Here is a 24996-nt window from a genome sequence, read left to right on the forward strand (position 1 = left end):
TTTACGAAACACCTAGCTAGTACTCTTTACAAGATGTGCAATTTGATTTATAATTCATGACTTAATACCTATATGACCTGAAAAAACCTCTCCATATTTTCTGAGAATTTCAAGTCAAAACTGTGAAGGTGTCAAAAGAGAAACTTATCGATCCAATTCAGAAAAATACCAAAAACTATTAAATGATCAAAATGAGAAGAACAAGAGCTTTAGAATCAACAAGTAGTAGACTACGTACGGAATGATCTAGAATCGAACGGTGGTGGGACCAAAGCAGCTAAGGCCCATAACTCTCTCCATGGAAGCCTCAGATTTAGCCTTCGAGTTGTCGCTGACGAAATCATCCGATGAAGAAGATGATGGGGCGGAAGGTGTACGAGACGTTACAGCGATGGCACGGAGACGAGGCTTTACATCTTTGTTGAAAACACGGACAGGATAATTCCAGCGTGCTTCCAGTGCGGCAATTACCCCTGCCACCATCCACGAGGTTTGTCTTGCAGTTGTAGCAGCGCCCATCGTTAAGTTGCTGCGGAAAACAAGTGGGCTGCTTTAGGTTTTGGAGACGGAACTTTCTCCGCTTCTCCAAGTAAATGAGAATATATTTTTTTTTGACATTTAATAAAGTATCCTTTTTCATTTTACAGATTTGGGTTCTGTCCGAAATTCTTAATTAGCGTTTACAAACGTAACCATTTTTTCTGAAAAGGGTTAGTTGGTATTGTTTATGGAAAATTAATTGAAATTAGAGAATGGCAAATTTTCATATTGAAAAAGATATAAAATGAAAATAACATTTTTAGTTCAGTGAATCAAATTTGAGAGTTGAATTACCTGAGGTTGTCAAATTAATCCCTATAGATATTTCTTTGTAAATAATTATTGAACGAAGTTGTAGACCCATCCGGATGTCTTTGACGAGCATGGTCTGGAATGGCAATCTAGTGCATTTTCTATGTGGTCCACAAGTCCAGTTCACCCTAGACTTAACTAGAAATATTCACATTGAGATTCAAAGGTTAAACATTAGTTTTAGACTTAATGAAATGATGGACCCGTTTTGTGGTATGGAACGAATCTATGGACCCATCCGATGTTTTTTGAGGAGCATGGTCTGGGACGGAAATTTTAGTGTATTTGCTTGCTGTCCCCAAGTCCAGTTTACTCTGGACTAAACTAGAGCTCATCTTCACAATTAGATTCAAAAGTTAAACATTAATTTTGGACTTAATGATATTTGAAATTGTCTCACGAATTCCTTTCACCAATTAGTGGTTTGTCGTACTACTGTAATATGGTGCACCGGTTTATTGGATAGGGATAATCTGTAAAATATTATTTGATAAATAATTTTCCAGATACCAGGATTTTAAAAAATAAAATAAAAAAATAATGCATTTTATAAGAAAATAGAGGTAGCGAAGTCAACAACGAACAGCCCCTCGGGCGCAATGCGTGCCATCCTGTTTTGATAATAGCAGGCAATTTCCATATGTACTACTCCGTTCTCCTTTGTTTGTTCCAATAATTTATCAATCCAAGTGATAAATATGTATTTTTTTCCATTTTTATGAAAGAATCATTACATACTGCAGTTGATAGTAAATTTATTTTAATTGGCAGTTCTTATCGCAAGTGATACTAGTTAATACCAAAACTGTATACTCAGCATTTTGTGTGTTTTCGTGCTTAACTTTTTTATAATTACTATAATATTGTTTACTAATTCCTTCTTAGTGTCTAATTTGTTAGGTAATCTAAAAGTTTTAGTTACTACGTCAACTTTAAGTTAGTCCGTTTACTTCCCTTTCACTAAAAACTTGTACATATTCGTTATTATATACTTAGAACAGCCTCATTGGTAAGTTTCTTATTTTAAGATTCTTAAGAGATTTTTATTATTCAAAAATTGATTTTTATTAACATATTTTTCAATAACCATTATAAAAATATTTTCAATATATATAAAAAAAATACAATACAAATCTCAATTTCAAACACCAACTTAAATTATAGTTTTTATATTTCACATTGAAATTTAAAAATATAATATATGTGATTATTTATATGATTGTACGTATAAAATATTATTATTTATAAGATTACTTATTTGATGGTACACATAAAATACGATTAATTATATGATAACACATATTTTTGTGACCTATGATGACACATATAGGATATATAATAGTGATTAGGATTGGGCGTTCGGGTTTGTTTTTGGGGGTTTGTTTGGGATTTCGTGTTCGGTTCAGATCTTTGAGAATTCGGTTCGGATGTAGTCATTTAGATAACAAATTTAAATTATTTTAAGAAAATTAAAATTTATTATATGCTTTGATTTTTTTAAAAAGTCTATAAACAATACAATATATTACATATAAATTTGAATAACATATGTCAGAGTACCTAACTTAACATATAAATTAGTTTGGTTTAAATATTTGGATAGAGAATTAATAATTATTTAAGTATTTTTAGAGTTGTGAGTATATTTTAACTATTTTAAATATTTACGTTTGATTATTTGTATATATTTTCAAGTATTTAAACGAACTTAAAAGTATCATATACACTTCTGAATATTTTTATATATATTAAATCTAAAAATAGTTAATATATATAAGTATGTAAATCTATTTTGGATACCTAAAATACTTCGGTTCGGATTGGATTAGGTTTCAGTTCTTCAAATACCAAAATTTTGAATAATTCAGATAATTAATCAATTTCAGTTCGGATTTGATACCACTTATTCGGATTGGAATCAGTTCGGTTCTTCAAATTCGAGTTTTTTGTCTAACCATAAACAGTGACATAAAAAGCAAATAGCATCATATTTTTTTTTTAAAATACATCTGCGCGGGTGCACGGGTCAAAATCTAGTTCGTTATCTATACTATTAAAGCAGGATCCTATTGTCCTTTTTACCTTAGCATGCCCTTTTCTTTACTAACATTACATGTTTCATTAAGGGCAATCAAGTAATATTAATAACACATTTATATTGGGCCACTTTTTTGGATCCAGCCCACATCAGATCTCTCTTGGGCCATTTGGGGCGATTAAAAAATCAGATCAAATTCTCACATTTTTTTTTCTTTTGGACCATTGAGTCGAAGTTCAAATAATTTTTTTCAACTATTCTTAATTATTATTATTTTTTCTTAATATAATTTAAGCATTCATAAAAAAATTGAATTTTTTCATTGAAAACCAATAATCTTTATTAAAAGTATATAATTTTTTTATTAAAATATTAACCACATAATAAAATTAATTTATCAGAGTTATACCAACTTAATTCATTAAAGAAATAAAGTTTAATTTTTTTAAACATAAATAGTCATTTAAAATGAAATACGATAAATAAATATAAAAATTTATGTCTTTTATAAAATAAAACACAAATATATAAAAATATGACATTTACTAAATATTTATCAATTAAAAAAATAAAAATAAACCTGCGTTTTAAAAGTGCGGGTCAAAATCTAGTTATATACTTAGAACAACGTCATTGGTAAGTTTCTTGTTTTAAGATTCTTAAGAGATTTTATTATTATTATAATTTGATACAAATAACTGGTTAAATTTTAATTTTCTTAAATAAAATTAATTTAATCATAGTTTACCAAGTGAAAAAGAAATTCTAAAGAGGTCCTAAAAAATATAGTCATAGTTTACCAAGTGGGAAAGAAATTCTAAAGAGGTCCTAAAAAAATATAAGAGCATGATTATTGGGTTTTTAGGATGAGGTTCTTATCGGAATATAAGAACCCGACTCTTAAATTTTAACTAAAAAAAGTTAAGTGACGGATTTTTATATTCCGCTAAGAATCTCACCCTAAGAATCTCCAATAATTATGTTCTTATCTGAGAACTCTATCTTAAGTTTCTTTCTACTTCTCTATTTTTGTATGTATAAGAGCAACATTATCAGTGGTGGGGGAGGGTTCTTACACGTGGACCCCACCACTTTTTCTCAATTACCATGCCAAAATATCATAAAATAAGGAAGGTTTACGCTGCATCTTTTGTACTATTTACGGACTCCACGATACATGGTGGTCCGTGATTGATTCATTTTTATTTATTTTTCTTAAAGAAAAAAAATCAGAAAACAAAAAAAAAAGATTTTAAGAACCCCGTTTTTGGACGATAATCATGCTCTAAGCTTTATTTTGGGACTTCTTGGACTTATGATAGACTACTGTCTAGTTTTCATTTTAGTTGTCATTAGTTAGAACAACTTATTTTACTTTTTAAAGAAATAATGGCCGGAAATTTTCAACGTAAACTATTTGATTCCCGATAAAACTTTTTTGCGTTTCTCTTTCAAGACCTCAGCTGTCTTTAAGTTTTAGTACGGTTCAGCACTTGAATTTTTTTTTTTTTTTGAAAGTTCAGCACTTGAATATTTGTCATGAAGTGTTTCTAAAATGTTAAAGAACATTATGAATTTATTATTCTTATATGTAGCGTGAATGCTTGAAACAAGGAAAACTACGTAACTGCGACGACATTTAATTTTTATAGTTTTTAAATAAACTAGGATGATATATTGATATATGTTATAATTTGCTAATTGATTTGACGTTGAACCAACCAATAACGTAACAAACAACGACTAAATATCAGAATCAGATACAAATAATGAAATATCTCATTTTTTCAATTAGTCTATACTCTATATATCAATATATTATTTTATAAAATATATACAATTGTATATTTGGATTAGTTATAACATTATATGAAAATATATAATACAACAAAAATATAATAGGACCAAATAAAATAGCAGGAAGAAGGGAGAACACAAACTAATAGTAAAAAAAAAACAAAGGTGGGAAAGCAGATCGATCCATCTTATTTCTGGGTTGATTACGATAGAATCTGAATTATTCGACCTATTTAATTAAAAAAAATACATATTGAAGATTAAATAGAGAGAAATTATAAATAAAGAAATGCCTGGCTTTCCCATGTACGCCGACGACTCATGCAAACTTTTTATTCTTCCGGCGAAACACCGAAGTAGCCTCTCTATTGCATCTCCTCGAATTCATTAACGGTAACGACGTATGAATATAGTGGTTGCCGTGTGTGCGTACATAGTAGTTCTCCTTTATTTCTCTTCGTCTTCATCATCATCATCTTGGTAATTTGTTTTATGTTTCTTCTCTGAGAGAGAGAGAGAGACTCTTGTTGGAGTTTGTATTAACTTGTATATATGCACACGCATGTCATTAAATAAAATTATGTGTATTTTATATGTTTGGCATGATTATTTAATGTGATACTAATTTAAGTTGGCATTTGACGGAAAACAATAAAATTTTACTTAGCTGTGTAACTATATCATTAGGACATCACATCAATTTATTCCTACTTTTATATACCAGTACTCCCACCGTGTCATTTTAAATGGTGTTTTAAGAGAAAAAATTTGTTTCATTATTTTAAATGATGTTTTCAAGTTTCCATGAAAAAACTAAATACAATTTTTTTTTGTTTTTGACTATGTGTATTTACCAGTATAATTTCTTATTAATTGAATTATCTATACTTATTGTTGTTTTTATACAAACGAGAAAAATTGAATAAAATTTTGTAATTTCTTAATCAGTGTGCAAAAACTTTAAAACCCACTTATTTTGACACAGAGAGAGTAATAAATTAGATTTTTCTCAAAACACAAACTCTAAGAGTATGTCATGTAACCATAATTTTAAATGCTCCTAGTTTTCGTGGTATTTCTCTTGGTTTTTAGATCTTAGTAATAAATATAACACCTCAAAACACCAAGTCCAAAATTGTTTTGTTTTAAAGGGAAACCCCGATAGGTCCATAGAGGAAGAGAAAGATGGATCTGGCAGCTAGGGTTTTAAGGTCTCTCAAGATCTTTGCAACGCTTCGCTAGGCTTGCTTTAGTCAGCGACTATATGCAGTCCTTCTTAACTCACGCAATATTGTTAGATCAGGTTTGCACCCATTGTCCAAGATTCTCCATTGTTGAGTCCGGGCCAAGGAGGTATACTGGCAGACTTTCTCTAGGCAAAAGACGAGTTAGGGCTGGGATTGGAAATTATCTATAGAAGTAGAACCATCACCCATTTTGACTAAAAAATCATTCACGAAACAGAGCCATTCTATTGTGTGCCACCGTGAACCGCCGGTCAACCACTATTCGTCAGTTGCGAACACCAATCCACACTTGGTTCATGTTTGTTGTGTGTGTTCTTCACTCTTCGCCTTCAGATTTGTGTTTGAGATCTACTCCTTCAGATCTATTCTCCAGATCTACTTTTCAAGTGTTATAATACTTCGGGTGTTAGACCTTTGCTAATGTATTCTAGGTATTGTTGTTGATTAGTGTTTATAAGATGAATTTTTAGATCTATTATGTTTGTTGAATTGTGTTAATGTGATGGAAGGCCCCTAGACTATGTTAGGTTGTTAAATGATAAACTAGTTGTATAACGAGAATGATTGTAATAATGAGTTGTGTGATGAGAATGATTGAGATGATGAGATGTCTAGTGAGAATGTTCGGGTTGATGAAATCTGTGATGTTACTTTGTGACACCAAGAATAGGTGTAATCAGGAATATGGATAATGATATGGTTAGCGGTGCTGGTAAGATTGAGTTATGCTAGATTTAGGCATAAGTGAATATGGTGACCGTGGGTGTGGATAGAGCCAGCCAGGCCACATGTGGGTAGGTCTAGAAGTCTAGGTTGATTGATTCTTGCTATGTGATATTAGCTCATTACACAGTGAGGGTAAGTTCATTTTGCGAATCTCATAAGGTTTGTGTAGTTTGATTGCAAAACTTGTGATTATCGCAAGGCCGGTATTCCTGCATCTCTGTGAATAATTTTCTCGTCGGTGAAACCACACTCCACGACTCCTTTCACCACTTGTGGAAGCATGCATTGTATTCTTCAATAACAATTGAATAGCCTAAAACATATCTACAATACTTCGATCAAGTTTGTTTTCCAACTCTTTGAAACGAGTTATAAAACCTTCCATCTTGCACACCACCGTTTCCTTCAACATCGTTTGAGATCTCATTTCTGCCATCAATATTAGTTAGATTATCACTAGATTATGAGGAAATAGAGGTCATGATACCACTGATAAAGGACTTTGTAAGCTCCTTTATGAAGAATCAATTTGATGTTCCTAGAACACCAAACCGTAGCTCATTTGCAGAAGATCGTGCATGGAGACAAACCTTCTCAAAAGAATGAACTCAATACCAGCTACATATTCTGTTAGATAGATGAAAAAATAAAATGACTATTTTTGAATAAATCCAAAATGTAAAATCAGAATGTGTTTTATACAAAATACTAATTGAAGAACAGCTTCAATCAACGCTTGCCATGTGTCTTATTCTGGTTGAATTCTCACCAAGCCAATATTATTTTGCCAAATGTGATTTTTCTCTTCTCTGTTTTCATGGAACATATTGCCCATAACTTTTCAAATCTTTCTTTACAAAAACAATCAATCATATGATGTAGATGTTAACAATAGAGTTTTATTATCTCGTTTCAGTATATGCACCATTTGCTTCACCTGCAGAGTTTAATCTATGAATTCATTTCTCATTTATAAGAATTTAATAGTAAAAAAAAAAAACAAATATGACTCTTCATGACCAAAAGTCTTCAAATGACAATGTCTTTCCACAAAATCAAATATACATTTAGAGCTACATTCTGTTTTCTTTTCTTTACTCTTTTGATATGATAGCAATAAAGTTGAAAGTTATTTTACATCTTCATCATTTTGGGCATCTGAGGAGCCATCGTCTATGGACAAAATGGAGATTTCTTCTGTCAGAGAGCTTACGTCACAATCATCAGAGACCCACGACTCAGTGTCGGATTGTTGCTGGAGGCTCCAGTTCATGATGCTAGCAGCCAATATAAGCATCATTTTCTGGTATACCTGTTATCATTGTTTAAACATCCAACCAGATTAGTTAACCTGAAAATGCGCAAAGAAAACCAACTTCGGAATATGAAAAGCTATGTACCTCTATTATATCTTCAGGTAACAGAAAAATTGAGCATCCGAGCTTTCTTGCAACACTTATGATGTATGTTGCGTTCAACATCTTTTCCTCTTCTGCTTAAAAACGGCGATTAGAAACCAAACCTAACATAAATCTCTTGATAAACAACTAAAAGTGACATGGGAACATTTACCTGTTCTTCCTTTAGTTACAAGACCCCAGTCTACAACTCTTGGCTCTACAGCGCTCAAAAGCTCCAAAAAGAATATTCCATTAGACAGATTCTTGTCCTGAAAGGTAACCATCCAAATTTATCATGTTTAGTGTAATATGTATATAGTCTAGCCTCTATGGGTTGCCTCTTTTCTCTACCTTGAAGCTCACAGCTTGAGAGGTCCGACCCATTTTCTTGACTTTTCGGTTTGCCCAGTTTAGAATATCTGTTTCCGTGATTTCTTTACCTTGCCAGTGAGATTTCAAGCTATTCAGAGTTTGGAGCATTGTGTATCTCATCAACTGCCACAAGAAAGCTTCATACAAAAAAAACATTGTCATAAGTCTCTCAACTCAAACCACAGTATGAAACACACTATGATCCTTCATGAGGGCTATCTCACCTAAAATGAACTTCTTATTTCCTTGCACAATATCATTACCAGCTACATTGACAAGCGAAAGACGCAGTTCTTTACCAATCTTGATAACTTGGTTGCAATTCTCAACCTTTTTGAATAGTATTTCAATCGGAGGTTTGTTAGCATGTTTCCAGTTGACCGAGCCTGGTGATACTTTGTCAAGAATTTCAAGAAGAACCCATCTGAGGTATGTCATGAAGAGATTTTAGTTTCAAGAAAATCACACCAAATGAAAAAAAAAAGACCTGCTATACTCACCCATTTCTAACATCCTCAAAAACATTATCGATATAAGTAGCAGCACCAAGACTGTTAAGCCAGAGGCGAAAGCATCTTTCTTCTTGAGAAGTTTCATCATCTTCTGTGATCATTTCAGCAAAAGAGACAGGTGGATTCGAACTCTCTTCAGACAATCCATTCCTACAACAAAGATCATACTTATAACCAAACTAGCAATGTAGAGAATAGATATATAACTATCAAGCTTTCCTGTATTGACCTGTGCTGAAACAGTTGCGCCACAAAGGCAAGATTAAGATTTGCAGAGCCTTGGACTATATCTTCAGGAGAAAGGTATCTTTTACAGTCTAGCTTCTCTGCTTGTTCAAGGACTTTCTTTGCTCTCTCTGAAGGGTCTTTGGTCTCTAATGTCACATGTGTACTGTGTTCAGGGGCAAGAGCATTTAGCAAATATGCATATGCCTCTCCATCCTCAAAAAAAAAAAAAAATTTGAAAGCTGAATAATCGCAAACATGGATGATAGAAGAAAGTGTAGTAGCAGTAGCAGGACCAAGTTAATACGTACCTTAATATCAGAAGAGAAGTTGGTTACTTGTTTCTCGTAACCAGCTTTCTTAAGATGGAAATTCATCCATTTCAGCAAAATCTTTTCAGGAGCTAGTCCCACAAGCTCCTCCACGTCCTGGAAAAAACTAAATTAGTAAAGTTCTTTTGTTTTTTTGGTCAAAAAATTAGTAAAGTGCTTTAGACTTTACCTGATTATCTTCCGCCAACTCAACAAGTTGTGGAGTTTTCTTAAGATTGAGATCAGACAACAATTGTATCTTAATATTATTACCATATCAAAAATAAAAGTCAGTAACCATCTATCATCTTATGGTAAAGTAATGTAAAGTAACTCTACCTTTATAATCTGAAATATCAGCCCAAGCACGAGATGCGGCTATAAAAAACGAATAGTAAGAATTAGAAAACATAGAAAAAGAAAGAAGCTTCCTTTTACTGATTCAGTACTCACTGTTCCTTCAGCAATGTCCTGAGTTCCAATGTTAACGACGGTGCAGCCAATTGCCTTTGCAGAGTTGAGACAGAGGGAAAGGTTCTCAGTTCTCTCCCATGGATTAAGTTCTTTCTTCATATTGATTGCTCTTTCATCTATCGTGCCAGGCACTGCTGCATTTATAAGCTTACTGTGCAACAAGAATCAGAATCAAAACCACTCAAGGTTCCATAGTTTGTTAATTTCAAATTTATGAAGTTATTATATATTAATATATATATGTGTGTACCACAAAATAACACCATCTTTAACAATATCAAACAAGGCATCAGTAGCAGGATTGATTGGAATATAGCTGTTCCAGAGAGGGTCTTCTCTCAAATAATTATTTATATGGGAGATATAGGAAGCTTTTTCGGATTCACTGATCGCGCGGTGAAATGTTGTAGTACTTGTCTTAAGAAACGATGTAGCACCTTTTGATCCTCCTTTTCGGGATTGCACAGCTAAAAAGGCCTGTCACAAACAGTTTAGCCACTTGGATGTAATATCTAGATATTGTATTTAGATATTGGATCTAAATGCTGTAACCAAATACAAAAATGAACATGAAAAATAACACACGTAACGGCATTTTTGAGAGAGCGTTATCAAACTAACCAGGAGAAAGGTTTCGAATTCAACTTCCTCATGACGATTGGGATAAGACTCATCCAATATCGTTTTGATCTCATTTTCAACAAAAGTACCACTGAAATCTTTCAAGTTTGCTAGAAATGGGGGCAAATCTTTCACAGTTACACGGCCCGAACGAGTTTTTGTCGAAACAAACTAAGAAAAAAGGATCCGAATAGTCAATATATGTTGTAGGCTACAAAAGTGCGTGAAGTGATGTGTGGTAAAGTGAAAAGAGAGACCTTGGATTTAAGGTTGCGTAACTCCACTTGTGTGAATTGGCTTTGTAGCCATGGATCAGAGACTAGAACACCAACGTAACTAGACATCTTCTCTTCTCTTTCGCACAATTCAATTAAAACCAAACAAAATACTAGGGGAGAAGAAGACGTTAACTTCTTAATAATTTTCTTGTTCAAATCTAATTTAGTAAAAGATCTTGTAATTTTTATGTATCTGTTTTTGCTATTTCAAAAACGAAATCTGATTGGAACGAAAGCAAAGAGAGGCGGGAGTAAGATAGAGGATGCTTTTTGATTAGTATATTTTTCTTAGTTTAGTGTATTTTATTAACTGAAGTTGTAATTTTATAATTGTGTAAACTTGCATATCTGATTATTTTTAGGAGAAATAATTATTATTAGATTATATTTCTAGTGGCTTTTTATAAGAAAACAATTCTCTAAGATTTTGAATATCTATAGGATTTAATGATATGATACTTTTTCCATAGCTGCATATTTTATTAATATATATATTTTGGGGGTATAAGTTCATAAATATTTAAGGGATTTTTAGAAATGCCAGTTGTTAAGTTTCTTCTTGTTCCCCAAAAGCTACCACAAAATGATGGTTCGAAAAATTATCAACATTTGTTAACACCTTCCTATTATCATTGACAAATACAACCTTTGAACTAAAAAAAAAAAGAAAAAGCCTTTGAACTTTTTCATTACAACTTGTATGGTTGTATATGTTCGTTAGGAGCCACTATCGATAAAAAAACTATCCTTGTGCAATTCCTTTTTGGACGGATCGTAATCTTCACAGTATTGGAGACAAGCTTGGTCTAGTCCATAATGTGGATGTCACTGAATGGAAAATATGGAGGTCGATATGGACAGCCATAAACCAGGAAAATTATGAAGAAAGATTCGTATCCGGATCAGGTATAAAAGGCTATTTAAACACGGCTCCTACTGCCGACTCATCTCATCTCACATGGAGAGAATGCATGTGAGAAGAAAATAGCAGACCTTCTTACTGAGAGCCAAAAGGAGAGTGTGTTTTCAAGAATTCTGCAAGACTCTAAAACAGATGAGAAGACTAAGTCCTTACTCAGGAGACTAAACCATTGACTGTTGATAATGTCTCAAGCAGCTTAAAGAACATTACCATGCCCCGCAAGTTGACAATGGTAGATATCACCATGCTCGGTACTTACAAGATCACCCTTGTGATCGGCATTTTTAGTAGTATAATATTATTTTACATAATTATTTTTAATGAATTTTTATGTTTTTATTAAATTACTAATATAATTTTTTTTGTAGTATAACACATGGCTAGATGTTATTTCTAAATTATGATCCTACCTTAAGATAGATATAATTGGTAATTCTCATAATTGATGTGTAAATAAAATTTGATTTTGAACAATTAAAATATTAAGAATCATATTTCGTTCAATGTACAAGGTTCATATTTTTTACATGGCCTCCCAATCATGAACATATCTCCCTTGAACTTACGTTTCTCTTGACACTCCCAAACATTCATATTCACAAATTTCCATAACTGTATAAAACTACAGAACACAGAGCATTAATATGAACATGATGAACCAGATACCCATAACATGTTACAGAAGAAAGATAGGCTTATACAGCAGCCTTCTTCTGCGTGTACTTAACAGAGAAGAAGACATGCACAGGAATGTTGACAAGCCCAAGGACGACTAAAAGCCAGAAGAAGTAATCAAGATGTCCTTTATCAAGGTCGTCTGGAATCCAACCTTCTTTACCATCAGCCGTAGTGAAATACGCCACAAGAGTGAGAATCAACAAGCTCAGGTAGAAGAAGCGCTAAAGCGCTGCACAAGCTTCTCATTGCATCTGGAGATTGCTCATAGAAAAACTCGAGCCGACCAATGAAGAAGAAAACCTCTGCGATTCCCATTAACATGTACTGAGGGCCCTGCCAGAATATGTTCATTGACACCGCATCTCGAGCTAGCTGCAACCGCACTGTGGCAACGACAGCTGCAGCTGCAATGCTCAGGACAGATAGAAACAGACCAATTCCCATTAGCTGCAGATCAGTGAATCCTTTTTGGTGTGCCAGTAACCGTGTGTGTGCTTAATCTTCCTGCTTCCAGAGATTACAGAGTTTTTATCTTCAGGGGGATTGAGAAGAAACTCTAGTAATAGGGCTGCCTCCAGGCTTCTGAAACCTATAAAGCTGAGCTCCAAAGAAGAAACTCACTGTGAAGCAACAACCCACTCAAAGACGTCTCCTTTTGTGATAGTATGCTCACACACTCAAGAACTCACTGAACAAGCTGATGAACACTCAACACTTAGAAGGGAAAGCAAAGAACAGAACACTTTAGAGCAAGAACAAGACAAGAGATTGTTAACCCAGTTACACCCGTTAAATAGGGTGTTAGTCTGGGCCGGGAACTGTCTCCCGGAATCCACTAGATCAAAGGTTACAAGAGAGTATCAGACACCCCACAAGCCCCTTACAAAGCTTCTCTCGGAATCACTCTCTACCCACTTCCCAAGAACAAAGATACAAGTTTATGCTGTGTATTTTGTTCTAACTTCTTGTCTTACTTTATCTCTATGCAATGTACCTATTTATATGAAAAGACTTGATAACCTAGTTGCTTCTGTGATGCCGTTTTGATCCCATCACAAGCACGCTCCATGTACGGAACCAGGCTGTCTACTCTCTCTTATCTTCTTGTTCAGTACCCGACAAACAGCAGTTTGCTTTTGCTTTTATGAGCTGCGGCAAACGGCTAGTCTTTGTGGTCCTGCAAAGAGAAACTCACGTGGTCTTGTCCAAGATACATTGATACTTCTTCTTCACGTCTTCTTCTTCTTCTATCTTCATCATGATCTTCTTTGCTAAGACTCAACAATTCTCCACCTAGCAAAGACAGATCAAAGATAGTCACAGACGTCACAGAACTATAGAGATATTGATAGTAATCCGATCCAGTTAACAGGATTCCCTTCCCGGCGTCTGAGTTGATTACTCAGACTTGACCCTCAGTAAGTCCAATGCTGACTGGAACTTACTGACTGGCAAGATCTTTGTGAAGATATCTGCTGGATTGTGCAGCGTAGAAATCTTCAGAACGTTCACATGACCATGAGCAATGACTTGTCTGATCTTGTGAAACTTGGTGTCTATATGTTTGGTTCGTTCATGATGAACATTGTTCTTTGATAACGCAATGGCGCTTTGAGAATCACAGAACACCTCAACAGCTCTCTGTTCATAACCAAACTCCTTCAGGATGCCTTTGAGCCACAACGCTTCCTTAACAGCCTCATTCAACGCCATATACTCAGCTTCAGTGGTAGATAAAGCCACAACATCTTGTAGAGATGATTTCCAGCTGATAGTATTTCCTCCAAGCGTGAACACAACACCACTGATTGATCTTCTTCCATCAATATCAGCTGCATAATCTGAATCACAGTAGCCTCTGAGAACAAATTCTGAACCCTTTTTGTAGCAGAGCTTCGTTTCCATGGTACCACGAATGTATCTCAACACCCACTTGACTCCCAACCAGTGTTCTTTGATGGGATTCCCCATGAACCTGCAGATCATCCCAACTGGATAAGCTAGATCAGGTCGTGTGCCAATCATAGAGTACATAATGCTTCCGACTGCATTGGCATAAGGCACTGACTTCATGTACTCTTCTTCATCTCTTAACTGCTCTGGTGTAGCTGCACGCAACTTCAAGTGTGCACCTAAAGGTGTTGACACTTTGTTCGAGTTTTCCATTTTATACAGCTCTAACACCTTTTTGAGATAGCTTTCCTGACCCATCCACAGCTTCCCTGCAACACGATCTCTTCTGATTTCCATACCAAGAATCTTCTTGGCTGGTCCAAGGTCTTTCATATCAAATTTATCACTCAGCTTCTGTTTCAGTTCTGCAATAACGCTCTTCTCTTTAGCTGCAACCAACATGTCATCTACATAGATGAGTAGATACGCCTTTGATCCGTTCTCGTGTGCTTTGATGTAAACACAACTATCTCTGAGACTCTGTGTAAACCCAATCTCAGACATATATCCATCAAACTTCTCGTTCCACATCCTTGGTGCTTGCTTAAGACCATATAGAGCCTTGTTCAAGAGACACACTTGATTAGGCTTGAACTGATCTTCACAACCCTCAGGAGCTTCCATGTAGATCTTTTTATCTAACTCTCCGTGTAAGAAGGCTGTCTTGACATCCAACTGTTCAAGCTCCAAGTTCTCTTCAACAACAATAGACAGTAGTATCCTTATAGATACATGTCTCACTACAGGGGAGAATATCTCAGTATAATCAACTCCTTCTCTCTGAGCATACCCTTTGGCAACAAGCCTTCCCTTAAACCTTGGTGATTCAACCCCTGGAATTCCAGATTTATGTTTGAAAATCCAACGGCAACCAATAACACGTTGTCCTTTTGGTCTCTCGACAACAGTCCATGTATGATTCTTTTTATGTGATTCCATCTCCTCACCCATTCCATCTTTCCAGAACTCCCAATCATCACTGAGCCTCGCTTCTTGATAACTTCCAGGTTCTTTTATATCTCCGTCAACAGTGGTAATAAGTGCTTCTGCGTCAAAGTGATCATCTTCATCATCAGTATCCTCACTGAAGTACCCCTCCACATCAAATCTTCTTGGAGCCCTTACTTCTCTTCTAGCTCTGTCTCTGACGAGATGATAACTCACTGGTGACTCAACAGCTTCTTGATTCTCGTTTTGGACTTGTTCATCTGATTGCTCAAGATGATCATGTCCTTCCTCTGCAGCTTCTGTATCTTCATTCTGAGCATTCCCATCAGGTGTAGAATCTCCAAGGGATCCTATCTCTTCCGAGAGATCTCCACCTGAACCTGAATCTCCAGTTCCTTCTGGATCAATGTTGAAAATTATCTCTGAAGTCTCATATTCACTGCCCTGAATCTGTTTTCCCCGTTGAATCACATCCTTGTACACAGCATTCTCTTGGAACATCACATTTCTACTGATCATACACTTCTTCTCTTCTAGCAACCAAACCTTGTAACCTTTAACTCCTGGTGGATACCCAAGCATTACTCCCTTCTTGGCTCGTGGAGTAAGCTTTCCATCGTCTGAATGTGCAAAACAAACACACCCAAATCTTCTCAAGTAACTGTAACCCGGAGACTTTCCTGACCATTTCTTGTCTGGAATCTCAAAGTTAATTGCAGAAGATGGTGTTTTGTTTATCAGTGTTACAGCTGTTTGAGTTGCTTCAGCCCAAAACGTCTGAGGTAGACCAGAGTCACTCAACATACTTCTTACCTTCTCCATGATAGTACGGTTCATCCTCTCAGCAATGCCATTTTGCTGAGGGGTGTATGCACACGTTCTATGCCTCACGATCCCTTTTTCTTTACAGAAATCATTGAACCTCGTGTTGCAGAACTCAAGCCCGTTGTCAGTTCTCAATATCTTCACCTTTCTCTCTGTCTGGTTCTCAATCATGATACTCCATTCCACAAACTTACCATAAGCTTCATCTTTGTGCTTCAAGAAGTACACCCACGTCTTCCTAGTGTAGTCATCAATAAACGAGTGAAAGCCAGAGGTTGGTCAGATGTATGCAACAGAGAGAAAGAGCGATGATACTGTCTTATGGCACAGAAGGCTGGGTCACATGAGTCAGAAGAACCTTGATCTGCTGGTTAGAAAAGGTCTTCTAGACAGAAATCATTGAACCTCGTGTTGCAGAACTCAAGCCCGTTGTCAGTTCTCAATATCTTCACCTTTCTCTCTGTCTGGTTCTCAATCATGATACTCCATTCCACAAACTTACCATAAGCTTCATCTTTGTGCTTCAAGAAGTACATCCACGTCTTCCTAGTGTAGTCATCAATAAACGAGATGAAGTATTGGCATTTTCCTAGAGACAATGGCACACTTGGAGCACCCCATAAGTCTGAATGAATGTAGTCTAACCGATCTTTAGTGTCATGTGTAGCTACTGAGAAACTGACTCTCTTTGCCTTACCATACACACAGTCTTCACACATCTCCATTACAGAGACCTTCTTTCTGTCTAGAAGACCTTTTCTAACCAGCAGATCAAGGTTCTTCTGACTCATGTGACCCAGCCTTCTGTGCCATAAGACAGTATCATCGCTCTTTCTCTCTGTTGCATACATCTGACCAACCTCTGGCTTTCCCTGCAGTATGTAGAGTTTCTCACACCTCTTTCCACTCATAAGAGTCTTGGTTCCATCTTTGACACTGAGAATCCCGTTCTTTGATTCAAAACTGCATCCAAGTTCTTCTAGTGTTCCCATAGATAGAAGATTTCTATCCATCTCAGGGATATACCTTACACATGTTAGTAGAAAGGTTGAGCCATCTTCATTTTTGATTCTGACATTACCAACTCCTTTCACCTTAGACGTAGTCTTGTTTCCCATACGTACTGATCCTCCAACATCTTCTCTTAGAGTCTCGAACCACTCTTTCTTATGAGTCATATGATAGCTGCATCCAGTATCCATTACCCACTCGTGTTCCAGATTTATGTCTATTAACAACAGTGCTTCTGACACATATAAGCCTGCAGCATCATTCTTGTTATCTTTAACCATGGCAGCTTCTCCTCTGCTGCTACTTCCTTGTTGCTTGGACTTGGTCTGAAATTTGTTCTTGTTTGAACAAGTATTCCTGAAGTGTCCTTCTTCTCCGCAAGTCCAGCACACCTTCTTGTTCTTAGACTTTGATCTTGACTTTGACTGTCTAGAAGATCTGTCTTTCCCCTCTGACCTTCCTCGTTGATCACCTCTGTCCCTGACATACAGACTTTCTGCTTACCCTTTAGACCCACGTGAATTTGAACCTGTCTCAAGTTCCTTAGCGTAAATGGCTGCAACAACTTCATCAAGCGTCAGTGTTGTTCTTCCTGAGCCATATCTTAGCGTGTCACGTAGTTGATCAAACTGTTTAGGTAGAGACATAAGCAACAAGATAGCTTGGTCTTCATCAGAAACCATAACACCAATGTTCTCTAGATCCGTTATGAGATGTAGGTACTCATCAATGTTGTGTTCAATAGACAAGCTTTCAGACATCTTGTACCCATAGAGCTTCTGCTTCAGGTAGAACCGGTTTCGAAGCGCTTTAGCAAGATAGAGCTGGTCCAGTGCTCTAATCATCCCAGCTGCTGTTTCTTCCTTCCTTATCTTCCTCAGAACTCTATCAGTAACGCTCAAGATGATAGTGCTTCTAGCTTTCTTCACTTTCTCAGCTAAAGCTTCCGCCTTTTCTAAAGCTTCTTTCTTTTCTTCACTTGTTTCACCCAGATCTGTGACTTTCTCTGTTGGTTTACCAGATTCTTCCAACGCTTTGCTCAAACCCTGAAGATCAATCTGAGCCAACAGTTTGTCTTTCCACAGTGTGTAGTCCCCATGACCATCAAACTTCTCAAGCTCTATTCTTGACGACGACGACGACATGGTTCCGTTCTGACCGTTAGATCTTCAGGAACCTCCACAAGTAACTCCAACCTGTGCTCTGATACCAATATGTGAAGCAACAACCCACTCAAAGACGTCTCCTTTTGTGATAGTATGCTCACACACTCAAGAACTCACTGAACACGCTGATGAACACTCAACACTTAGAAGGGAAAGCAAAGAACAGAACACTTTAGAGCAAGAACAAGACAAGAGATTGTTAACCCAGTTACACCCGTTAAATAGGGTGTTAGTCTGGGCCGGGAACTGTCTCCCGGAATCCACTAGATCAAAGGTTACAAGAGAGTATCAGACACCCCACAAGCCCCTTACAAAGCTTCTCTCGGAATCACTCTCTACCCACTTCCCAAGAACAAAGATACAAGTTTATGCTGTGTATTTTGTTCTAACTTCTTGTCTTACTTTATCTCTATGCAATGTACCTATTTATATGAAAAGACTTGATAACCTAGTTGCTTCTCTGATGCCGTTTTGATCCCATCACAAGCACGCTCCATGTACGGAACCAGGCTGTCTACTCTCTCTTATCTTCTTGTTCAGTACCCGACAAACAGCAGTTTGCTTTTGCTTTTATGAGCTGCGGCAAACGGCTAGTCTTTGTGGTCCTGCAAAGAGAAACTCACGTGGTCTTGTCCAAGATACATTGATACTTCTTCTTCACGTCTTCTTCTTCTTCTATCTTCTTCATGATCTTCTTTGCTAAGACTCAACACTCACGATAGAGAGTCCCATGAAGACGGTATGAATCATGAAACCAAGCCCCCACCCTGAATTCTCTTGAACCCACACAAGCACAGTGGAGGAGACGAATGAACCAATGTTGATAGAGAAGTAAAACCAGTTGAAGAAGGAAGCTTTGTTGACTCGTTCGATAGGGTCAGTATCATCAAACTGATCAGCGCGCCAAAAGATGAGACGCACGGCTTGGTTCCTCCGGTGCCAAGTGCTATAAGGTATAACAATCGTCTTTGGATACGACACACCAAGTTTGATTGAGTTTGACTGCAGGATGTGACGCACCAGCAATCGATTGTTCAAGAAGCACAAAAGAGATAAAATCATTGAATACATTGAAAAGAAAATTGATAAAAAAGATGGTTGATTTATTCGTTCTGGTCATGCCTCCTTTTATAGAGTTACATATTGTGGTAAACAAGAAGAATTGCTGAGAATAAGAAACCTAGGAAATAGAAATGAAGACAAAGACTTTTTGACTAAAATAAATGTGTTTGTTGAATGACTCTTTCACTGGCCAAGCCCCTTGTCTAGATGCATGACTTTGAACTTTGTGGAGTTTAAGAATATGCTTCTTTGGCCTGTCTGGATTGTTTGTTGGTCCATCAGAATGAAAGTTAGCCATTTCTACTTTTACGGGATGTCAAACCAGTTTGCTCATCTCGTCCAGGTAAGTGTCAGTCCATCCAACTCGTCCTAGCCCAACCTGATGCACTCATCCTAAGTGTTCAGCTAGTCCTCGTCCAACCTGATGAGGTCATCCCAAGTGTATAGCTCGTCCAACTTTCACACTAGTTTAAATCAGGGAGACATGGACATTCTAGTTCGACTTAAATGCTCCACATTTTATCTTGGTCGAGTAATGTCATCTCCCTTTACCCATTTGAGCTCCTGATCCTTTAGTTCAGCTTCAAACTCCATTGCACGCTTTCTCGAATCGTCCGGAATATCAGCAGGTCGTTCTGCTCGATGGTCGAGCCATCCATGCACGTATCAGAAACTCAAACTAGTAAAAGTAAAGTTTAAATTATGGCAATATACTATTTTACTAAGAGTGTTGTTCTGGCATTATGCGCAAAAAAATAGATTAGTATCAAATTTATCATCACTGATAAAATGAACTTTAAACTATAAAATGCGATTCTTCAAATGAAAATTCTGAACTATATATAGTCTTAACAAATTTTTCTTTTGTTTTTTGATAAACTCTATCGGTTGATCTGGTCGGTCTCGGAAGGAAAATACTTAGTGATGCATAGTGTACTGGCTACCACATTTCATGACACGAGTTTGGAATATCTTTCCACTAATGTCAAAAAGTGAACCGCTCATCTGTTACGATCCACCATGTAAACTATTTGGGCCGAAACCCAAGTTCATACTAGCTAAGTGGTAATAGTTTAATTTCTAGGATTGAATCGAACCCATAATTGATGTGGATACACGTCGAATCCAAAAAAAAATACTATTAGGCTACCACCACTTGTTTCTTTCTTTTGTTTATTTTCATAAACTATAAAATTCAGACATCACCTTCATAGCATTATAATAGTATAACATCATCAAACGTATTACTACAAAGAAGAAAACATTAACAAAACATCGCCATCACAATATCATCATTCAATGTATTCATCACCATTATAACATTATAACCATGTCATTAACATGATTTTTTCATCGTAGTATCACCATATGATCATATTATCGTAACACCACCACCAGCTTGTCATCATTATCATATTATTTTAATTATTGTTCTTACCCCCACCACGATCATAACATCATCATCACTAAAAAACGTTACTGACAAAATGTAATTTTACAAAAACATACGTCTAAGAAAATTTCCGCCAATAAGATTTTGTAAGTTTTCATCCCATGCAAAAACCCATTCTTTCATGGGCCATATCTACAATTAATTTGCCTTAAGTTACTCATGCACGTCTTCCATTGATTTCGAATTTTTTCATATGGCCCAGTAGATCATAATTAACCCCAAACTTAACTTGAATTCTTATCCTTCAATCAAGAGACATTTTTAGTTTTTAACTAAAAAAAAACTAAAAACCGTCTTTTAAATAAGAGATATAAGATATCGTATATTAGCTGAAAAATGTTAAAAAATAAGAAGTATCAAATCATAAATTAAGAGTATCAATTTTTAAAGGATACAAATTTAAATATTTTCAAGCGAAAACTAAACAGAAATTAGAAGCAAAATAATTGCCGACATATCAGTTTTTTCTTCATTTATAATTGCCGTAATATCTTGTTTCAGTGGCCTGACCGACTGATTTATCCAATTTGAGAACATTACGTAAGACAAACACCAAATATTATTATATAAGATGTTAAGCTTAATTTACCAACACGTCAGGTTAAATACTTTCAAGTAGCTCAGATACCTAATTTATACGAAATCTATTTCGCATTTAATTATATACAGTAACAATTAACAACTAACAATATACACACACTGACGTTTAAAAATTTAAGTAATATGTGTTTAATTAGGCGTGTGACTATTTATAGGCCATGATGTTGGGAACACGAACTCTTTTCAAAGAACAAAAAAAAACTACAAATCAAAGAAAAATGAATAGAGCAACTAAGTTTCTTGTGATGATCTTGTTCATTGGAGTTCTTTGTACTGATGTAGGCGCAAGGAAGCTCGACAAAGTGTCCAATGAACTTATGGATCAAAAATCCTTTATGTTTCCGCCGATGCCATCAACGCTTCCGATACCAGTGGTTCCGCCAGTGCCATTACCAGAACCCATATCTGGATTAGGTGAAGCAGTCTCTGCAACAAAAGAAGAAGGAGTTGAGAATGGTGTAGGTATGTTGTCCAAAGACACCAAATTAGGCATCTCTATTCCCAAAACTGCCGCTACCAACGGCCTTGGAACTGAGCTTATCCTTATTGTTAAAAGTAGTGCCAGAAAAGTGAAAACTGCCAATGATAATGCTGGATCGGGTCCTGGCGGTCCTGGTTCTCGTGCAACTGGACGTACCGTTGTAGAGACTTCTGGAACTGTCATTGTTGATGGTCCCAACCCAAGCGCTTATTCTACCAGTATCGCTGACCGTCAAGCTGGTGCCGGTGCTGAAGCGGGTCCCGACGGTGCTAAAAGCAATGGAACAAGTACCGGATATGCCTACACCAATGCGGGTGGCAGCACTAGCAACAGTAACCCTTGAACAATTAATAATTCTCCGCAAAATCAGCAATCTCTTCTGTATTCATAAATAAAACCGGAGATTGTCACATCTATCAGTTATGATATAATGTTACTCTCTATGTGTAATGTCTATTGTATATATATGAAATCAATGCAATACATCCGACCTAACTAATTTCTCCGCTAGTAAAATACATACGCATGTGTTTTCTTGGTTACCGATGCATGACAAAATAGAATATACGACCTTGTTTCATTTCATGCCTTCATCTAAATGATAAATGATAAGCTCAGCGGTTGGATAACGCATGTTCTTGTTGCGTAGTTCAATGATTTTCAGATATATGCACCCTCTTTTTAAATGCAACAAGTACACGTCGACCTCTGAATTTCCTAACATATCTAAGACTAACAAAGCTCGCTCAAGAATCATTAATCCATTCACGTCATTAGGTCAAAAACTTATCTTCCATCTCCTATTTCATAGTCTAAAACATATATGAGGGGAGCTGATGGAAGAATAGCAAATTAAAAGAAAAATTATGTCAAATTTTTATATCTTTTTTCTCTAAAAATTATTTTTACTTCACATATTAGTATAGACCATCAAAGGCTGTTGATAGGAGAGGTCCATTAGTCTGGGTCGATTGCTTCCTAGATTGCATGGAAACTCGGTTGATGACTCTTTTTCGTCTTATAATCAAATTCTCTTAAAAACACATAGGAACGCATTGGAAACACTTTTGTTAAAAGAAATATTTTGAATGCGCCATTGAAACTTATGTTTTGATTTTAGAAACTTGTGATTCTGTTTTGACAACACAAAAAAACTTTTATTTTTTATTTGAAAACATAATATATACATAATTAGTAAATGTATTGATATATTTGTTATTTTGATAAGTTTTATCACATGATAATATGCTTTTTTTTTGATAAAAGGTTATAAATCTACAAATATAATTAATAGTCTTTCATTATTTAGTTTATTCTAATAGATAAATTAAATAGAGGAAAAAAATTGAAGTCATAAGTAGTTCAATCGTGTGTATATATATATATATACATTAATAGATATTGTAAAATGTTTATATTTCTAATTATTTTTTAAAATTATGTTTCCACGTTTTGAAACTTTTTGTTTCAACGTATCCATTTCTGATTCTATGCAACCTAGATTGCTTACATCCTCAATTGCATTATAATTTTTGTTTGATCCATACTACTAAAAATTCACTTAAACAACGAGAGCGGATCATCTAACATAATATCTAAGTGATATGAATCTGTCTACATGTATAATATGGCCAATTAATTTATATTATAGATAAAATAAATATAAGATAAAGGGGGTGATTGGTTGGGCTGTAGAAAGTGACTTTAGCTTTAATTTTCATCTACAACCTTAAATACTACCAATCATGCTTTATCTTGGTTTTTAAAGCTACAACCAAAAAATTAAAACTACAGTAAAAACACACAAAAAATGGCTGTAAACATCTTATTTTCTAAAGCCCCATTTTTTTAGCTGTAAGAAATTTTAAAGCTACATCATTTAAAGCTAAATCAAAAATCCTACAGACAAAATATTAAAGTAAATTTTCTACAATTACAACCCAACCAATCACCCCCAAAATATAAGTGATGCATAACGAAGATAAAATATATTAGAAGATTAAGTTCAAAATATGATAATGCTAAAAGTTTATAAGTCACGAGGTTGACTTCGGGTAATTTGACATCTTGGTAAGACTATTAGTTGTAAACTTGTAATTTAACTAATGCATTTAAGTATGCATGTTTCTTGTAAGAAATGCGCACGTACGTATCCCAATAAATACATGTATATATAGGGTGTGTATAGAGGCAACAGAAAACACCACAGCTTACCACAAACACAAAACATCTTAAATAGAACATAATTTAATAAAAGAAATTGAAAAGATGAATGCCACAAAGTTTGTTGTGCTTCTCTTCATTGGAGTTGTGTGTGCCAATGTTTGCGCCAGGCAGTTTGAAGCAGTGTCCCAAGAAACCAAATCCGTCATCTCTATTCATGAAACTACAAACGGCATTGGGGCTGCGCTTTCTGTTTACATTGGAACTATTATTCACCGACCTGGTGGTGCCACCGCCTATGGATCTGCTTCGGGAGGCGCCCGTAGCTATGCAGGTGGAGACTAGAGATGTCAATTGGACACACTGTCCATTGGTTACCGATGTCCAAGCCCATTTGGACTAACCAAATTAGACCAATAAATAAAGCTGTCCAGTTGGTCGAAACCCAATAAACTCCAAATCCAATGGGCTTAAACCAAATGGACATGGGCGGTCCAATGGGTTTCCAATGGAAATCACTCTTTTTCGGCTCTCGTCTCTGCGACTCTCATCTCTTCCCGTTCTCTCTCGATGAAGTCGACTCACGGCGACTCTCCGTTCTCTCTCCCCTCAGCGTCTTAATCCTCGACTCTCTCTCTCTCTCTCGGCGTCTCGATCCGCCTCTCTCTCTCTCTCGGCGTCTCGATCATCTCTCTCTCTTTCTCGCGAGTCGCGACTCTCGATCCGATTTGCCTCTCTCGTATGTCTCTTCTCTCTGTCGCTCTATGTATGAACTAATATATGAATTTTCTATGCTTTGGATATGTAAAACTTATGAAACTTAATGTGTAAAACTTGAAATTTATGTTTTTTATGGATGTTTCACAAAAAAAAATGTTTTT

At 35.8% G+C, this 24996-nt stretch overlaps 1 protein-coding gene across 2 annotated transcripts; it reads right to left on the minus strand.

The window, feature by feature from the left end:
- Positions 1-4612: 4612 nt before the first annotated feature.
- LOC103838027 (fimbrin-4) lies at positions 4613-12846 on the minus strand. Of its 2 annotated transcripts, none has more exons than XM_009114440.2 (14): positions 10833-12846; positions 10576-10746; positions 10205-10431; positions 9934-10105; positions 9820-9858; positions 9671-9709; positions 9481-9597; positions 9174-9385; positions 8933-9094; positions 8657-8856; positions 8412-8569; positions 8233-8329; positions 8061-8152; positions 4613-7972 (listed from the first exon to the last, which is right to left on the minus strand). In XM_009114440.2, the coding sequence occupies exons 1-14, from the start codon at positions 10917-10919 to the stop codon at positions 7790-7792; spliced, it is 1956 nt and encodes a 651-aa protein (XP_009112688.1). In that variant the 5' UTR covers positions 10920-12846; the 3' UTR covers positions 4613-7789. The 2 variants fall into 2 exon arrangements, with proteins under 2 accessions (XP_009112688.1, XP_009112687.1); XM_009114439.2 differs by having other exon boundaries at positions 9671-9739.
- Between the last annotated feature and the right edge of the window lie 12150 nt (positions 12847-24996).

This window comes from Brassica rapa, chromosome A09 (assembly GCF_000309985.2).
Source record: "Brassica rapa cultivar Chiifu-401-42 chromosome A09, CAAS_Brap_v3.01, whole genome shotgun sequence".
Taxonomy (NCBI): domain Eukaryota; kingdom Viridiplantae; phylum Streptophyta; class Magnoliopsida; order Brassicales; family Brassicaceae; genus Brassica; species Brassica rapa.